This window comes from Pezoporus wallicus, unplaced genomic scaffold (genome assembly GCF_028554395.1).
Source record: "Pezoporus wallicus isolate ANWC-B61680 ecotype Strahan unplaced genomic scaffold, APGP_CSIRO_Pwel_v1 contig_8321, whole genome shotgun sequence".
Lineage (NCBI taxonomy): Eukaryota > Metazoa > Chordata > Aves > Psittaciformes > Psittacidae > Pezoporus > Pezoporus wallicus.
Window position 1 is genome coordinate 96,649 of NW_026640553.1, and position 18,411 is coordinate 115,059.

Consider the following 18,411-nt stretch of genomic DNA (forward strand, 5'->3'; position numbering starts at 1 on the left):
GTGTCAGTGGAGCTGCAGTGGGGTGAGGCCAAAATGGGGCAGATTTGGGGGTTTTGGTTGGTCTCAAGTCCAGGGCGTCGCTTCGGTAACAAACCTGTGGTTCATTGCTCCAGAGCAATGGAAAGGTTCCTGCACCAGGCCCCCGCTGCAGCCCATGCACCTGCAGTGCTTGAGGTTCACCCCATTGACCCAGAGTGGTCCATTGGAGCTGGGCGCATCCCATCATCCTGCCCCCAACCCCACAGGGATGGACACAGCTCGGTCCCACCCTGAAGCAGTTCCCTGGAGTGTTTCCCATTGGAAAACCAGTGGCAGAAGCACCTCCTAGAGGCTCAGGTTTGGGCATCCCTCCCCACCCCACATCCCCTGCCCGGGGTCCGGATCAGTTTGTGTCCGTCTGCTCCCTGCAACCTGAGTTCCTCAGCTTGGGAATGACGAGGCCACCGGGAAGGGAAGGGAAGGAGCACGGGGGGCTCAGAGCAGCCGCCCGCGGCACTCGATGGCCCCGCAGCAGCACAGCAGCTCTTTGCCCTCCACGCTGCCCACTTCGTAGTTGTAATCCCAGGTCAGCTCCGTGCCAGCACGGATCCTCCTGGGGAGAGAAGGGGAAGAGGCCATTCCAGAGGGGAGGAGCAGCCGGAGCTCCCGCTCCCAGCGCTCACATCTGACCTCGCTGGACCAATCCAGCTCCTCCCCCCCCCCCCCAGGCCAAGGGTGAAGCAGGCAGCGCCGCTGCCTTTGGCTCCATGGGGAGCACGGGGACAAAGGTCCCTGATGAATCACTCCCGTGGGGCTTCCCAAAGGTGACTCCGTGCTCCCGGGGCGCAGGAGCCACGTGGCGGGGGACTGGGGCTTAACTCCCCCCTTTGGAAAGGTCTAAACCCAGTGCAAACCAGCCCAGGACCTGCACAGAAGGTTGGGGGGGTCCTCACCAAGGTTCTCCCCACTCAGGCTTGGGGGGGACACAGCAGGGGACAAGAGGACAAGGGGACCCCCATCCCTGTGCCCCCCACTCACTTGCTGGCGAAGAAGGCGACCCAGGGGAAGCGGAGGTCGTGGGTGTCCACAAACACGTTCTGCACGAAGAGGTTGGGGCTGCAGCTATGCTGGAGGGAGCAGAGGCACCGTGAGCGCAGGGCTGGAGCTGGGACAAGCAGCAGCGTTCCCCATGGAAGGGGCTCCACTCCCTCCCTGCCCACAGCAAAGGTGATGCTTTGCATAGGCAAAGGTGATGCTGCTGAGGAAGGTCTGACTCGGCCATCACGGGGCCTGGTTCCAGCCACAGGGGTGGGGATCCATCCTCCTCATCCGGCTCTTTTCCCAGTTTTTAATGGGCTGGGTGGAAGGGACCTTAAAGCTCATTGAAAGCCACGGGCAGGGACCCCTTCCACTGGAGGAGGATGCTCCAACCTGGCCTTGAACACTGCCAGGGATGGGGCAGCCACAGCTTCTCCATTCAACCCATTCCAGTGTCCCTTTATGCAAAACTTCCCTATCTCCAACCTAAATCCCCCTGTTCCAGTCTGAACCCATCACCCCTTGTCCTGTCGCTCCAGTCCCTGATGAAGGCCCCTCTCCAGCATCCTTGCAGCCCCCTTCAGACACTGGAAGCTGCTCTGAGCTCTCCACGCAGCTTCTCTTCTCCAGGCTGAGCAGCCCCAACGTTCCCAGCCTGGCTCCTATGGGAGCTGCCCCAGGCCCCCCCCAAGGTGCCCGTTGCCCCTCGAGGTGACTCACGTTGAGGTAGCGGCCCAGGTTCCCCTCCAGCTTGGCGTCGATGATGTAGCAGGACTCCTCGCCGTCGTAGAACTGCCGCGTGGTCCGGCGCACCGGCGCGCTCTCGCCCTTGTCGGCGGCCATGGTGGTGGATTTGATGGCGATGCCGTGGGTTGACTTGAGGGCAAAGCCCCGGGTGGACTTCACAGCCACCTGCCTCTTCACGGGACCTGCCACAGGGGAGGAGACTCCACCGTGGTCCCTGCACCTTCCACAAGAGGAGCCCCACAGACACTGACTCAGATGCCCCATCCCTGGCAGTGCTCAAGGCCACGTTGGACACAGGGGCTTGGAGCATCCTGCTCCAGTGGAAGGTGGCCCGGGTTGAACTGGATGAGCTTCAGCATCCCTTCCGACCCAAACCATTCCCTGGGCTGGCTCCAGGGCACCTCCCAGCTCTCCACTTGACCCAATGAACCTCACAGTTGGTTTTAGGCAGCTCTCCACAATGCCAAGCACCTGGGGACTGGGCTTTGCAGTTATGGCCCAAACAAGCCCTGGGGAAGCCTCAGCCCTTGGCTGGTGAGACAGAGCTCATCGGCACACGGGGCAGGACGCACCACGCTCACAGCTACAGCCCCAGGAGCCCGGTTTGGTGGCTTCTGCCCCAGATGGCTCCACTGTACCTGTTCTTTGTGCTCCTCACCTGACCCCGAGGACGGGTTCTTCTTCTCATCCCCCTCCTCCTCATCGGAGCCTGAGGAAATGGTCTGGATGTCGTCGCTGTCGTTGGTGGTGGCCTGGCCCTGCCCTGCTGCGGCGGGGCCGTTCTCCCCCTCACTCTCAGTGCTGCTCGACACGGTCAGCACGTCCTGGCCAAAGGGACCCCTGGCTCCCGAGGGCACCTTGGGGCAAGGAGAGCGTTGGCATTGGGGAGGAAGGGACCGACACCACAAAGCAAACCCCGGCCCGTGGCTGCCCTGCCGAGCACCGCATCCCTGGTGTGGTAACCAAGGTGCTACATCCCCTCACAACACAGGGACCAGACCCCACGTGGCCTCTGTTTCTGGGGCTCCCAGACCCACAGAAGGGCCCCAGTGGCAGAAGGAAATCAGCTTCCCCCCAGGAAATCACAGCCCCAAACCACAGCCCTGCGCTGGTGCCCAGCTGGGAATGGAAGCGCAGAGGAACAGACCCCAGGGAAGGTTCAAGGCCTTGACTGAACCAGGCTGGGGCTGGGGCAGAGCCAGGCCCACCCCTTCCCACCCTGGTCTGGCATTCCCAGCCCATCCCATCCCTAGGATCTCTGCTTACATCCGTGCTGGGCTGGGGGGTGCCGGAAAGCCGCTTGCTCTGCAGCAGCGCCGTCCTGCTCGTCGGCCTCCGGATCCCCTCGAGCTTGGGAGGGCTGGGGTTGTATCCATACATCCTGCCCAAGTCACCCAGCCTGTGGGAAGAGCAGGTGCCCTTGGATCTCCAGGCAGAGCCACAGCAGCAGGGGGAACCGAGAGCTGCACAAGCCCATAGCGGTCCCCCTGGGCCCAGCCCCAGCTCTGTTTCCTCCAGCACTGGTGTTAAACCCAGTTAAGGGCAGCCCTAAAGCTGCAGCAATTCCTTAGCTGGCAAGGAAAAGCAGGAAAATCCACGTTAAGGAACCTTACCCGGGAATTTTGGCTACGTCCTCAGGTTCCTGCAGGGGGGAGAAGGACACGCAATTAAAACCTCTCCCTTTTGGAGCACCCTTCAGCCCTTCTGTGCAACCACTTCCCAAACACCAGCCCCGCTCAGTGGGGCACCCAGGCCAAGTCCTGACCGTGGGTCTCCCGTCCTCTGTGTCCCATACGGTGGGTCCTCAACAGAGCAGGGAGGGGACAGAGAGCACCCCCATGTCCCCACCATCCCTGGCACCCTCTTGCAGGGCTGCACAGCCACGGAGCACCGAGGGCCTGGGGGACATTCAGCGCACGCTGAGCAGCTTCTTTGTAGCCTCCTGTGCCCAAACAGCCCTCAGGAAGGGACCAGGCACCTGCCACCCTACCCCAGCAAGCAAAGGCCAAGTAAGCAGAGCATGGGGACACCAAAGAGCACCGCAGGCACGTTGTCCGCGTGGAGAAGCCATTGAGCAAGAGCACAGCTGAGGCCCATCGCGGCGCCTCCGTTTCCTCATCTCCCTTACTTCTTTCTTTGATGCCTTCAGCTCCTGATCCACATCTCCCGGGGCAGCAGCGCAGGTTTTCTCCCTTTCCCCTGGGATCTCCCCTTTGCAGGCCTTGGCTTCCCCTCCTTCACTCATCTTGAAGGAGGAGGCGCTGTCATTGTCCTGGAAGCCGCCGGCCATGCTGTTGGAGCTCAGCCACGACACCACCTTGTTCTTGGAGGTCTCCTCCGACACCGGGAGCTTGCAGGAGGCAGCCACAGGGGCCTCGTCGGGCTGAAGCTGCCGGGCAGGCCCGGAGTCCTTGGAGGCCGTCTCCGAGAGCCCGTTCTCCTTCTGGCCGCGGGTCTGGCGGCGCGTGGCGTAGCTGCGCCACACCGAGCTGGTGCTGAAGTCCTCGTCCTTGCAGAAGTTGTCATCGGAGCTGTCCTCGTTGGACTCCTCCTGCTCCTCCGTGCCCGTGTTCTCGTCCTCGTCGTCCTTCAGGTCCACGCCGCTGCTGTCCGAGGAGCACTTGGCGTCGCTCTCGTAGCCCTCCTTGAAGTTCTCCACGCTCTCGATGTGGTCCAGGTTGGCAAAGTACTCGTCCCCCATCTCCAGCCCCTCTTTGTCAGCAAAGTCATCCGTGAGGATCTTCCCTGAGGGAAGGGGAAAAGAAGGGGGAGTTTTCCAGGGATGAGGCTCCTAACCCAGCGCGCAGCAGCGAGCGAACAGGGCTTGACACCGCCTCAGGCCAAAGCTGGACTGGGAAAGGACAATGCCTGACCCCGATACTCGAGGTAATCTGAAGCACTTGGGTGGTCATAGAATCATAGAATGGGTGAGGTTGGAAAGGAGCTTAAGACCAGCCAGTTCCAAGCCCCTGCCATGGGCAGGGATGCCGCACACCAAACCATGTTAGCCAAGGCTCTGCCCAGCCTGGCCTTGAACACTGCCAGGGATGGAGCATTCACCGCTTTGAGCAACCTGTGCCAGTGCCTCAGCACCCTCACGATAAAGAACTTCCTTCTACCTAAGCTGAACTTCCCCTCTTTCAGTTTGAACCCATCCTGTGGCTACATCCAGGTTTCTCACTACAGGGTCCTTGCTAACATCCAGGTTTCCAACATGGACATCTCTCAAACAGAGGCACGGCCTTGGCCTCTGAAGGGCTGGAGGTGATGGCCCAGCACAGAGGTGATGCTGAGGGTGAGCAGAGCACCAGAACCCAGCGGTGCTCCTGCTTTCCTTGCAGGGCTGATGCAACCGTCCTGAGCAACTTCTGCATTTGGTTGGTTTCTGCTGAGGGCCCCAGCAACCAGTGGGGTGTAAACAGGAAACAGGTTTGTGTTGATTCACAGCGGGCACAAGCAGCGCGGGGGTCACACAATCACGGCCTGCTTTGGCTGGAAGGGACCTTAAAGCTCCTCCAGCTCCAATCCCTGCCATGGGCAGGGACCCCTTCCACTGGAGCAGGATGCTCCAAACCCCTGTGTCCAACCTGGCCTTGAGCACTGCCAGGGATGGGGCAGCCACAGCTTCTCTGGGCACCCTGTGCCAGCGCCTCAGCACCCTCACAGCGAAGAGCTTCTGCCCAAGAGCTCATCTCAGTCTCCCCTCAGGCAGGTTAAAGCCATTCCCCTTGGCCTGTCCCTCCATCCCTTGTCCCAAGCCCCTCTCCAGCTTTCCTGCAGCCCCTTTAGGCACTGGAGCTGCTCTCAGGTCTCCCCTTCAGGAGCCTTCTCTTCTCCAGGCTGCCCCAGCCCAGCTCTCTCAGCCTGGCTCCAAAGCAGAGCTGCTCCAGCCCTCGCAGCAGCTCCGTGGCCTCCTCTGGACTCACTCCAGCAGCTCCACGTCCTATTTCGTGATAAACAAAGCCCAGATCTCAGGCCTGACACAACCAGATCTTTTCAAACACTTATTCCCCCCACTCCTTAACTGAAACCGAGCAGATTCCTATCTGGATACATGTGACTGCCAGGCAGGGCTGGCTCAACAAAGGCTTTTCATTCACAGCACCCATTTCAAAGCTAAGAGGCTTCTACCTGCTCAGCCCATGGGGTGAGGTCCTACCTGCATAGATGCAGACAAAGGAGCCTTTAGCAATATCATCGAGGCAGCGAATGCCCCAACCTTTGTTCTGGGTCTTGAATAACTGCAGCCGGACTTGGAGGCCGTGTTGGACCAAGCGGTTGGTGCACATGTTAACGTTGCACTTGCACCTCTTGTTGCACTCATAAACTCTGAAAGAGAGGAGAACAGAGACATCTTCCCTGGTAAAGAACCTCCCAAGAGCTCGTGTGGCACCAGAAATGACACAAAGGGACCTGCAGCAGCGACTGAGAGCTCAGCAGAGCAGGGAAAGCGTTGTTGCGAGGTGCTGTGGCCATGAGCAGAGATCCTAGGCCACATGTTAACAGGGATCAAGGACAGAGGCAGGTTTGCACTACCTCCCTCAAGAAACAGAGTCACAGAATGGTTTGGAAGGGACCTTAAAGCTCATCCAGGGCAGGGACACCTTCCACTAGACCAGATTGCTTCAAGCCCCATCCAAAAACTTCTTCCTAATGACTCATCTCAGTCTCTCCTCTGGCAGGTTAAAGCCATTCCCCTTGTCCCATCCCTCCATCCCTTGTTCAAAGCCCCTCTCCAGGTTTCTTGTACCCTCCTTAGAGAGCTGCTCTAAGGTGTCCCCAGAGCCTTCTCTTCTCCCAGCTGAACAATACCCCTCTTTGGGAGCATCAAGAGACCAAGTTTCTGGGGCTGGTGTCTGTGAGGGAAGAAGATGTGGTTCTGCTTACCCTGTTGGGAGACATTCTTCCAGCCTTTTGTGCTGGTATCCAGAGTTGGGGTTGATCTGTCCTCCTGGGGTGCAGCCAGTCGCTTGGACAGTCAGCTGGTGACAGGCACATTTTGATCTAGAGAGACACAGTAAAACCCACCCATCCTTCAGAAGTTACGTTTTAGACACTGGTTTTACAGAAAGGCGAAGAAATCCCATCTTTCTGAACGGGTACATGCAGAGATGGGCTTCATATGGGGTCAAATCTACAAGCAAGCAGAGCTCCACAAAGTGCAGAGCAGGTCCACCTTGTGCTGTCATCCCCACCCTCCAGCCCCAGTGGCACCCATGGGGTCACCTAGAATCATAGAACAGTTAGGGTTGGAAAGGACCTTAAGATCATCCAGTTCCAACCCCCCTGCCGTGGGCAGGGACACCTCACACGACACCATCTCACCCAAGGCCTCGTCCAACCTGGTCTTGGAGACTGCCAGGGATGGAGCATTCACAACCTCCCTGGGCAACCCATTCCAGTGCCTCAGCACCCTCACAGGAAAGAATTTCCTCCTCAGATCCAACCTAAACTCCCCGTTTCAGTTTGAACCCGTTACCCCTTGTCCTGTCACTACAGTCCCCAATGAAGAGTCCCTCCCCAGCATCCCTACTTGTCTCTGCAGCCGTCTTTGCAGTCACAGCCCACGAGGAACTCCCAGCTGGTGTTGATGTAAACCCCTTTGCCCGGGATGCGCTCCTTGCTGTAGGCCACCTGAGGCGGCGGGGTGTTATCGATCTCATTGACGCAGGACAGCGGCACGTCCTCCCTGCCCTTGGTAATGTCCGCGATGTAGTAGTAGGGTTTGTAAGGCTGGAACTTGCGGTCCACCAGCACGTAGGGATCCAAGCAGAACATCTCCAGGAAGAGGAAGTCGCAGTCCGTCTCGAAGAGGTACCGCTCGATCTCCTGCATGCTCCGCAGGCAGAGCCCGCACGGGGTCTTGTAGAGCACGTGGAAGCCCACCTTGCGGTTGAGGCGGCGCCGCGCCGTCATGCGTCGGAAGTCGTAGAGCAGCGGGATGAGCAGCGGGTTCCGGCTGCGGTACTGGTCGCTGCGCAGCGGCCGCACGCGCGACAGGCACGTGTAGCTGCACACGTGGGGCAGGTAGAAGAGCTTCTCCAGCGGGGCTCGGTACGAGGGCTCGTTGGGCACGCGGTCCATCATGCCGTGGAAGGCCTGGTGGGTGCTGCTGCCTGCTTGGCTGCTGGGGGGGGGAGGCAGGCAGCGGGAAAGGGAGGCGTCAGAAAGCACGTAAGGAAGCAAGAGAACGGGTTGGGTTGGAAGGGACCTTAAGATCAGAGAATGGGATGGGCTGGAAAGGACCCTCAGATCATAGAATGGTTTGGGTTAGAAAGGACCTTAAGATCTTCCAGTTCCAAGCCCTTGCCGTGAGCAAGGCCACCTTCCACTAGACCCTGTCGCCCAAGGCGCTGTCCAACCTGGCCTAGAACACTGCCAGGGATGGAGCATTTACCACTTGTCTTGGCAACCTGTGCCAGCACCTCAAGAGCTTCCAAGAGCAAAGGGATTTTAGGCACTTCATTCCTATCAAAGCAGCTGCTTTGATAGATGCTTTTTTTGTGGTTACACACAAGGACACTCATTGGTTTTGCTGCACAGATGAATTAAGACACAAACACCAGCACTCCCAGGGAGTGAGGCTGGGCAGGAGTGTTACCAGCAGCAGAGAACACAACCACCACCCCCAAAAAATCACAGTAGGGAAGCAAAACCAAACCCAAGCTGGTTGTGGTCTCTGACCGTGGAGCAACGGCTTCTGTGCTTCCGATTGCCACAAAGCCACCACTGTGGAAAAGCCACCTGCAGACTGACATTAACAGCAGCTTTCCTCGGCGCCTACAAAGCTTGTAGCAACAGGAGTCCTCTAACAATAAGCAGGGGCAGAGGCTTTGGCCAGAATCCCACTGGAGTAAATGCTGCTCAGAACTGATAAGAGACCCCCCCAGGCTCAAATATAACAAACAGTTTTCTGGGAGGCAACACAAAGCAGAAGACAAATGGCTCAGGACGAGATAAGCTGCAAATGAAGAGCTCAGTCCGTAGGGAAACAAACCCAACAAGCCCCCGAGCTACCCCAGCATCCCCAGCTCTGCCAAGGATGCAGGGAACAAGCTGCACTCACCGATGCTGCTGGGCTGCATTGGTCCTGCCCCCCAGAGGTGCATCACTGAGGATAGGGGGAGAAGGGGAAGACTGCCCAGAACCCACAGAGCTGGGACGGAAGGAAGTGCTCTTCTTGGCCACTTGCTTCCTCGCCTGGGCCAGCTGACTGTCAGAGTACCTGCAGGAGGGAAGGGGTCAGGGACTGGAACAGGCTGCCCAGGGAATGGTGGAGTCACCAGCCCTGGAAGCGTTCCCAAACTGTGTAGATGAGGCCCTTCGTGACAGGGGTTAGCAGTGGGGAATGGTTGGACTTGATGATCTTGAAAGTCTTTTCCAACCTGATGGATTCTATGAGTGATATGCAAGATTCACATGCAGCAGTGCCCCATCCATGAGAAAACAAGCAGGTTTTTTCCTAAGGAGTGTAAAAATCAGCCCATTTCTACCTCTTTGTCCTACAACCCCAAGCAAATGCCAGCATGCATGGAAAAGTGCTATGTATTTGGAAGCAAGGCATGAGGGTGAAAGGAGTGCAACCAGGCTGCCCAAGGCCTTCAGTTTGAAGAAGCTGGCCAAACCAGTCCATGAAGAAACCCCTGCACCAGCAGAAACAAGAGCTTACAGAGCTTGGGCAGTGCTGAGCAGTGGGAGGAACAGGAGCACAGAGGACTCTTTTGTCTGTACCAAGTAACAAGATAAGATTGTGTGAGGGAATAGAATAACACTGCTGAGAAAAGGGGCTCCCAAACAGGGATGCACAACACCAGGGAGGTGGGAGACACTTGAAGGACACAATACTCCCACCCTAAGAAACAACAGTAGATCCAATCCACTTACACCCATCAAACAGAGAACCAGCCCAAACCAGCCACTGCCACAAGTGGAAGAATGCAGTTATGTTATCAGGGTGCCAAGGGTGGGGACAGCGAGAGCAGAAGGGGCTGGCCATTTCTGCAAACATCTGCCTTCAAAGCCAAGTGTCAGCACACATTGAGAAGTCAAGAGCAAGAGAAAAGAGGTTCCACCGATGGACTTCAAACAGTCCCAAGTGGCAGCTCCCTGGCACCTTAGAACTTGAAAGTGAGCCTAGAGAGGGACTAGAACCAGCCCTTCCTCAGAGCAAAACAAACACCAGAGTGAAATGCACATCCTCTCAGTTTTAATAAGCTAAATCCAGTGTGGTTTTAACCCATCAATTTCCTCTGGGACAGCTGGGACATGGATCTTGCTGCCTCCAGTCACTGGTGTCTTTAAGCAGTTCACTGGTTAACTGCAGGGCAGGGAACCAGCTGTAATGCATGTATCGTACTAGATCTGAAAACAAGAGCCTCAAGTCAAAGCCTTTGTGGGGAGAGAAAAAACACCCCAAAGCTTCCATGGAAATGTTAAATGGAAGAGGAGATTCAGCAGCCTCGAGGGTGGCCGATTCAACTGGATCATCTTCATTCCGTGTTGTTGCACATCCTTCCTACACCCTCCTCAGCTCGAGGTGTCCTGGGGTTAGGGCCACAGCCCAGCTCTCCCTCTGCTCCCAGGACTGCTGTGAGGAGCCAGGGCTGCGTTCCTCCTGCTGGAGCAGACCTCTTCTGCTATAGCAAGAGAGGAGGAACAAGGCTGCTACAGCTTCAAGCCCTGTTTTGAATGGCTTGGAGGAGCATTTCCAAGTTCAAGGGGCAGAATGGGTCCTATCGCACTGGTACTTGGAGAGGAACTCCCTCCTGAGGCTGGAGGCTGCAGGCAGGGGGGTTTCTTAGATGCTGCTACACCTAGAGAGCATCCCATGAGTAAAGGTTCACTTCCTGCACAGCTTCCTGACAGCTGGGACACATCTTCTCTCCCATCTGCCCGAGCAGCAGGGCACAGTCACAGCAGAAGACATGCTGGCAGGGGGCGAGGCGTCCGTAAATTCGGATGGGGAATCCACAGTGGTGGCAAAAATGAACTGGGGCAGCATCTCCCTTCCCAGGAAAGTCCCAGGGCACGTGCCCAGGTACCCTGGTGGTCTCCAACACGTTCCCTTCATCACCAAGTTGAGTTCCTCCTTCATCCAGGCCTCCTTCAGCACTAGCCTGCACCTCCAGGAACGTCCTGCTTGGGTCCCTGGCAGCAGAAGGCACGGGTGTGACTTGGCTGTGGCTCAGCTCGATCAGGTTTGGCCCATGACCAAGCACTGATCCTGAGTTCCCAGTGCCTCGTAAGCCATCGAGGTCTGTGAGCAGCTCAGTCCAAGTGGAGGAAAACAAAGCAGCCGGTGGCCAGGGCCTGGATCATGACACGAGGGAGCAATTCAGACTTTGAGAGGAGAAGAAGCAAACACTCTTAAGTTGGAAATACATCAAGGGTGAAGCTTTAGCCTTGAGGAAGAAGCTGGTGCTCGGCTCTCAGCTCTCCCACCCCCTGTTACTCATCCAGCTGCCTTTATCTAGAGTTTCCCCCAGAAACATGACTAAAAGCAATTTGTGCAACCAGGAGACAAGTTAGTCACAGAGGAAACATGCACCTGAGGATTCCCCTACGCAGAGAGGAGGGTACCTGAAGGAGCTGAGCACTGGAGATGAAAGGAGGTAGTGATGGAAGCAGAGAAGTGACTCGAGTACTTACTCCATCTCTGCAGGCTGTGGAGAAGCAGAGCGTGGAGCCTGTGAGGCTGCCTGCATCTGCTCTAAAGGCTTGTACTGGGTACCAGCTCCTGTTAGATCCTGTGTGTATTGTACCACGGGCCCTTTGCTCCTCACAGCACCTAGTGGGGAGGGGGGGAAAGGGGAATCTCAACAGGAGAAGCCTCCACCATCAACCAAAGCCACAAGATACTGCTTTAGTCCCCAAAGGCAACCAGAAGAGAGGCATTTGTGGTTAACATCAGGTCACAGGTGAGTGTGGAGTCACAGCCAGTCACCTCAGACAGATGCTGGCCGCTTCACACAAGTGCAGCTTGGTTCTGTGGCATCTTTATGTCAGGAGAAAAAGCCCACTGGAAATCCTGCTTCACCAGGAGTTCCACTAAACCCAACTCCACCCAACCAGAACCAGCTCCCACCCGTCCAACCCAAGGCACCCATCCAAATTCCAGGACCCAAATGAAAGGAAAAGATGCCACATACCAACATTGGGACGAGTTCTTGCTTGTCCACTTAGCTTCTTTTCCTGGGTGGAGGCTGTGGAGGCTTTCATGCTGAACATGGGCTCGAGGCGTGTGGAGCCCCTGTAAATCCACTCGCAGCGCTTGTCATCCTGCAGCAAGGAGAAGGCAACATTCCCAGCACCCATGGCAAGAGCTTCCAGAGGGATAACCCAGGCCTGGGAGACAGCCAGGAGCACAATCCAATGGAAAGGAGGCAAAGCATTGCCCTGAAGGCTTCTGAAAGACCATGCAGCCAAGGGAGGACAAGGGCAGTAATTCAGCATGTCTGGGGGAACCCTGAATACAAACTGAACCTAGAAGATGCCCAATGCCAAGACCCCAAACCTTGTTCTATCCTTAGCCAACAACTGATCACTGGGACGTGGCTGGAGAAGGCAGATCCCCTTGGAAGACAAGCCAATTTCTCTGCACAAGCATCCTTTAGGGCAGGGAGGTTGCACAAAGTCCCCCCAGCCTGGTGGCCTTGCACTGGCTGGACAGGGAGAGAGCCAAGTGGGCCCAGAGAGGGCACCTCCTCCCCTTGTGGGATTTGTAGCACGTGAGCAAGCAGCAGCTCCCAACCCCTGCTCAGTTTCAATCCTGCTTCTCAAACCAGCACTTGGATCAGGACAGAAGCCACGCTGAGGTGTTTGCACACCTGCAGGTGATGGGTTTGGTTTCTTATTCATCTACTGCTTCACAGTTTCAATTTCAAAATGCTTTAAAAGACTCCTGAGTGCAAAGGAAAGAGTCTGACCTTCACTTGGTAGAACTACTAGGAAGACAGAACTACTTGGAAGGCAGAACTTGGTGGTCTACCTACTAAGCAAAGCATGTGCTTGCTTCAGGCCCCTGTACGATACCAAGGAAACTGGATTCAAACATCTCCACCAGCCTCAAATCTAAGCTCATCTTTCCCTTCTCATGGGAGAAAGGGAATTGCCTTACCAGGAAAAGGATCCTGACCAGGCTGCTATCCACTTCTTCCACTCGGGATTTCCACCAGGTCCCTTCCCACTCTGTTTTGATGAGCTGCCCGCTCTTGAGCAGCACCATGGGGCGGTTGGGGTAGGCTGTGATGTACTCCTCGATGAAATCCCGAGAGGAAACATCCTCAATGTCTTCCCAAGTCTTCTTCACTGCTCAGAAAAGGATGGGGGGGGAAAGGGATGGTCAGGGGTGGAAAACTCTCACAAAGAGAAACTTTATAAAGATCCCAGATGGAGTTTTACATAAGAACATTCACGTTGGGGGTTTTGGTGGCAGGAATCCAGCCATGGTAATGCACCCAGAGTGCAAGGGGTCAGCACAACCACTCTGCCAGGAAGAAATCAGTCTCCTCCAGCTTCAGACACAAACATCTACATGCCCTCTGTGTTTTGAACCCCACCTCCTTCATACAGCCAAAGACTTCCCATACAACTCCAGTGTTAGGATACAGAAGGGGCAGAGCTCACTCACAGGGTCTGCAGACTGGGTACAGCTCCCACTCCTTGACATATGAAGCATAGCCATCATCAAAGAAGATCAGGAACCTGGAAAAGAGCAGCATTGGAAGGTGGAATTAAACATGCAGCTGAATATAGCACAGGTATAATGGAAGAAGAGGTATTTCTGGAGCCTTTGGGACAAAGCAGCAGCAGAGAATGAGGATGGTGACAAGGAAGGAGCTAGAGACACCCCCAGGGCTCCATCTGCAGACAGGAGATAAGCACAAGAGAGTCCCCAGTGGCTGCAGGGGCCAGGAGCTTGGAGAGGACCCCCCAAAGGCTGGGCATGGCACCCACTCAGTGCTGGTGCCTCAAACAGTAACCTCAGGATACGGAGCTGTGTGAAGATTGTGTTACAGGAGAGCAGCACTGCAGCCAGGAGGAGTAAATCTGCAACCTGAGTACTAAATGCACTCCATTTGCAGTGATTAAAGATGTATCAGATAGAATTTGACACAATGAGGCATTTCTGGCAGATCCACAGCTGAAACAGGGCAGTGATATCCTTTAGGACAACCTCAGGAAGCCCACGAGTCTAAACCACACCACGAAGAAGCCCTGCCCCATATGCATACACAACTAAAGCCTCCTTTAGACCCGCTCTTGCTTCTCCTCAAGTGCTTTGGCAACTAAATGCTTCCAGGGCTCATGTTTCCTAACCCTGGGTTTTCTGCCTTAAGCGAGGCAGACTTGTGTTTGTGTGATAAGGTGGATGAGTTACCAGATCTGATTCATGACTCAGGGCAATGAATAATACAACAGAAGCTCCACCCAGAGCTCTGAGATAAGAAAAGCTGAAGAAGCCACACTCAGAACTACATCCTCCTGAAGGGCAGGAAGGAATTTAGCTCCAACAGTAACAAACAGACCTTATTTCCCCCCTAATCAAATGAAGACATAAGAGGGAGGGAGGGAGACACACATGACAGTGGAGGGGAATTAATACCTGTCCTTGTTCTTCACGTTCGGGGTCTCGGCCACAATACCAGCATAGAGCCAGACCTGGTTCCCATCTTTGTATTTGGCCACAACCCTGCTGCCAACGTAGTGCTTCTCAGGCAGAGGGTGATAGTCGTAAGCAATGTGATTGCCAGAGAGCAGACTCTTCCCTTTGTTATCAAACTTCACTTTGTACTTCTTGCCAGCACCTGCAAGACATTTCACCACGGTAAGATAAGCGCCAAGTGACTCCAGCCAATTCCCATTCCGTAGCCCATTCCCAGCCAAGGGAATTCCTTCCAAAGCCTTTCAGGAATGAAGCTGGGAGGTAAAAGAGTGGCTTTCCCAACTCCAAAGTGGGGTGCAAGCCCCAAGCCCAGCCCCAGCCCCACACAGGGGACGTACCCACTCTCTGGATGGCGATCAGAGTCCCCTTGTGCCACGTTTTGGTTCTCTTCTTGCCCAGGATCCTCATGCCAACGTTGAGATCTTCATCATGGCTGAGATCCCCCCCCGATGCTACAGAGCCAGCGGGCTGGCCAGAGCCAGGACTCTCCTGAAGGCTTTGTGCATCTACCCAAAGAACAGCAATAAGGGATCCGTTAGAAACTGCCCAAAGAGTCCCTCTCTTAGGTCAGAACATCGACAGGATGGCATCCTGGCTCTCCTGCACCTCACACACCCCCAAGTGCCTCAGTTTTCCTGGCTGGAGCCATCAGCAAGCGGGGTTTAAGCATCATTAAAAAGCTTTTCCCATTATGGAATTCGCACCACTTGGATTGGCTTTGGGAAAGAGCTTAAAGCCCAAGAGGAATCTGGACTCAACAGCTCCTAATGGGGCCTTCCTGCAGGGAAAGAGCAGCTCTTTTCTTTGTCAGCAAGAGAATCAAGAGGGGTAAAGGTGCAGGTAAGGGCCAGCCCTCGCCTGGCCCTCCCACACTGACCTTTCTGTGCATCCTGGGCACTTGTTTTCTTGCTCACAGCATCCATGAACTTCTGAACATCCTGGGCAGACTTCCTGATTGCAGCCATGGCTTCCTGCAGCTCGAGGGATGGAAAGAGGGATAAAACACGAAGAACCTTTTCTTTCCCCTTTGCTCTAAACACAGCACTGGCCCAAGTGCTGCAGCAAAACCCCACTCCGAGGACCCGAGTCTGGTGTGTTCCAACTCACCAGAGTCTGATCCTTTGTGATTCTGGAGCTCCCAGTGCCTGTGTCTGAAGAGAACAAAAGGGGTTTAAAACATCCCAGGGAGGGAAAATCCACCCTGGTTAAGTCGGGGAAGGAAGAGGGAACGCAGGAAATCACCCACCCAAAAGGTTCTCTTCCCCTGCCAAAAGCCACCCTTTCCTAAGCCACCCCTTCCAGTTGCACTCCCTCCTTCCCCATAGGGGAGCACCTGATGGGGCCAACGGGAGGGTGGGCAAAGGGGGGAGCACCTGATGGGGCCAACGGGAGGGTGGGCAAAGGGGGGAGCACCTGATGGGGCCAACGGGAGGGTGGGCAAAGGGAAGAGCCCCAGTGTTGGATTCCAGGAGCTCTGGAATAGCCCTGGGCAGGTGACACCCCCTGCAATGGGGTCTCCTACCTGATCCTCTCTCATTTAGGGACCTGTGCGGCTTAGGGCCAGCATGAGGTTACCCTTATCCTGATCCCCCTCATCCTCCAGGACATCCCTTCCCTTGGTACCCTGCAGTGCAAGGGGCTACTGAACTGTGCTTCCAGCCGGGATCAAGGCTCATGACATCGTCGTCGTCCTCATCCGGGATCTCGATCACTTCCATGGCTTTGGCAGCCAGCTCCTCATCCTCGGAGCTGCTCTCCCGGTACTGGAGGCCCAGTTTGGAATACAGGTCCTTCACGAGGCTCTCACACTTGTCAATGGCTCTGCGGGGAGGAAAGGGCACGGAGGGATGGGGGACGAGACGACGTCAGCGCATCCCATAATAAGAGGAATCAAGCCCACAGCTCCCTTCACCCCCATTCCCATGCCCCACAGCTCCCTTCACCCGCATTCCCCACAGCTCCCTTTGCCCCCATTCCCGTGTCCCACAGCTCCTGTTGTCCCCATTCCCGCACTCCACACGTCCCTTTGCCCCCATTCCCCTGCCCCACACCTCCCTTCACCCCCATCCCCATTCCCACACTCCCCTTCCCTCCCATTCCCATGCCCCACAGCTCCCTTCACCCCCAACCCCCTGCCCCACACCTCCCTTTGCCCCCATCCCCATTCCCACACCTCCCTTTGTCCCCATTCCTGTGCCCCACACCCCCCTTCACCCCCATCCCCAGTCCCACACCTCCCTCACCCCCATCCCCCTGCCCCACACCTCCCTTTGCCCCCCATTTGCCTGCCCCACACCTCCCTTCACCCCCATCCCCATTCCCACACCTCCCTTCACCCCCATCCCCCTGCCCCACACCTCCCTTTGCCCGCCCCACACCTCCCTTCACTCCCATCCCCATTCCCACACCTCCCTTCGTCCCCATTCCCGTGCCCCACACCTCCCTCACCCCCATCCCCCTGCCCCACACCCCTCTTCACCCCCATCCCCATTCCCACACCCCTCCCTTCACCCCCATCGCAGTGCCCCACATCCCCCTTCACCCCCATCCCCATTCCCACACCCCCCCTTCACCCCCATCCCCCCCCCCCCCCCCCCCCCACCCCACCCACCTGGAAGCATCCTCAAAGAGCTGATCCACACAAGCCGCCGCCGCCGCGAGCAGGGGGAGCTGCGGAACCCCCCCGACCGCTTTACACCTCCCCCCACGCCCCTGCACCCCCCTCCCCCACACCCCTGCACCCCCCCCTCCCCCCTCCTCCCCATGGCCCCAAAGCCTCCCCACCCCCATCCTCTCCCACTCTATGGCGCTTGCTCCTCATCCTCCTTCCCCCCCCCCCCCAAAGCCCTCACCCCAATTCCCTCTGCCCCACAGCCCCCTCTTTGCCCCCACAGCCCCCCTTAGCCCCCCAATCTCCTGCCCCACTGCTCCTCTCATCCCCACAGCTCCCCCTGCCCTCTACAAGCCCCTCTTCAGGCCCCATTCCCCTGCCCCACAGCTCCGTACATCCCCATAGCCCCCTTTGCTCCCACAGCCCCCTCTTTGCCCCTGATTCCCCTGCCCCACAGGCTCCTTACATCCCCATAGCCCCCTTTGCTCCCACAGCCCCCTCTCTGCCCCCCATTCCCCTTCCCCACAGCTCCCTACATCCCCATGGCCCCCTTTGCCCCCACAGCTCCCTACATCCCCATGGCCCCCTTTGCCCCCACAGCACCCCACTCTCCTGCCCCACAGCTCCCCCTGGGCCCTACAAGCCCCTCTTCTCCCCACACAGGCTCCTCTTCAGCCCCAATTCCCCTGCCCCACAGCTCCCTGCATCCCCCTGGCCCCCTTTGCCCCCACGGTCTCCCCTTGCCCCCTCCAGGCCTCCTTTTGCCCCCCATTTCCCTGCCCCACAGCTCCCTCTCAGTCCCCCTTCCACACCCCATGGGCCGCTCTTCGCCCCCATTCCCATGCCCACACATCCCTTCGCCCCCATTCCCGTGCCCCACACCTCCCTTCACCCCCATCCCCTGCCCCACACCTCCCTTCACCCCCATCCCCTGCCCCACACCTCCCTTCGCCCCCATCCCCTGCCCCACACCTCCCTTCGCCCCCATCCCCCCGCCCCACACCTCCCTTCGCCCCCATTCCCCCGCCCCACACCTCCCTTCGCCCCCCTCCCCCGCCCCACACCTCCCTTCACCCCCATCCCCCGCCCCACACCTCCCCCGCCCCACACCTCCCTTTCACCCCCTTCACCCCCCTTCCCCCGCCCCACACCTCCCTTCACCCCCATCCCCCGCCCCACACCTCCCTTCACCCCTATCCCCCGCCCCACACCTCCCTTCACCCCCACCCCCATCCCCCGCCCCACACCTCCCTTCACCCCCATCCCCCGCACTCACCGCGCCCCGGTCCCGCTCGGATGCGCCCTGAGGGGAGTGGGGGGCGAAGCGGGGCGCCCTACACACCGGAACTCGCGTGACGTCACATCCGGCAAC

General features: G+C 57.4%; 1 protein-coding gene across 1 annotated transcript; it reads right to left on the reverse strand.

Annotated features, from left to right (window-relative positions):
- Positions 1-422: 422 nt before the first annotated feature.
- On the reverse strand, positions 423-18,342 carry SETDB1 (SET domain bifurcated histone lysine methyltransferase 1; the record flags this gene model as incomplete). The annotated part of the gene is made up of 22 exons (XM_057419410.1): positions 423-592; positions 1,018-1,106; positions 1,738-1,946; positions 2,423-2,621; positions 3,031-3,163; positions 3,378-3,406; positions 3,893-4,509; positions 5,924-6,093; positions 6,652-6,768; positions 7,298-7,891; positions 8,831-8,989; positions 11,413-11,551; positions 11,913-12,042; positions 12,881-13,071; positions 13,394-13,467; positions 14,369-14,570; positions 14,767-14,934; positions 15,306-15,405; positions 15,536-15,579; positions 16,077-16,249; positions 17,040-17,098; positions 18,316-18,342. Coding segments are annotated over 22 exons (3,741 nt in total), but the record flags the coding sequence as incomplete, so codon positions are not given.
- Positions 18,343-18,411: the final 69 nt, after the last annotated feature.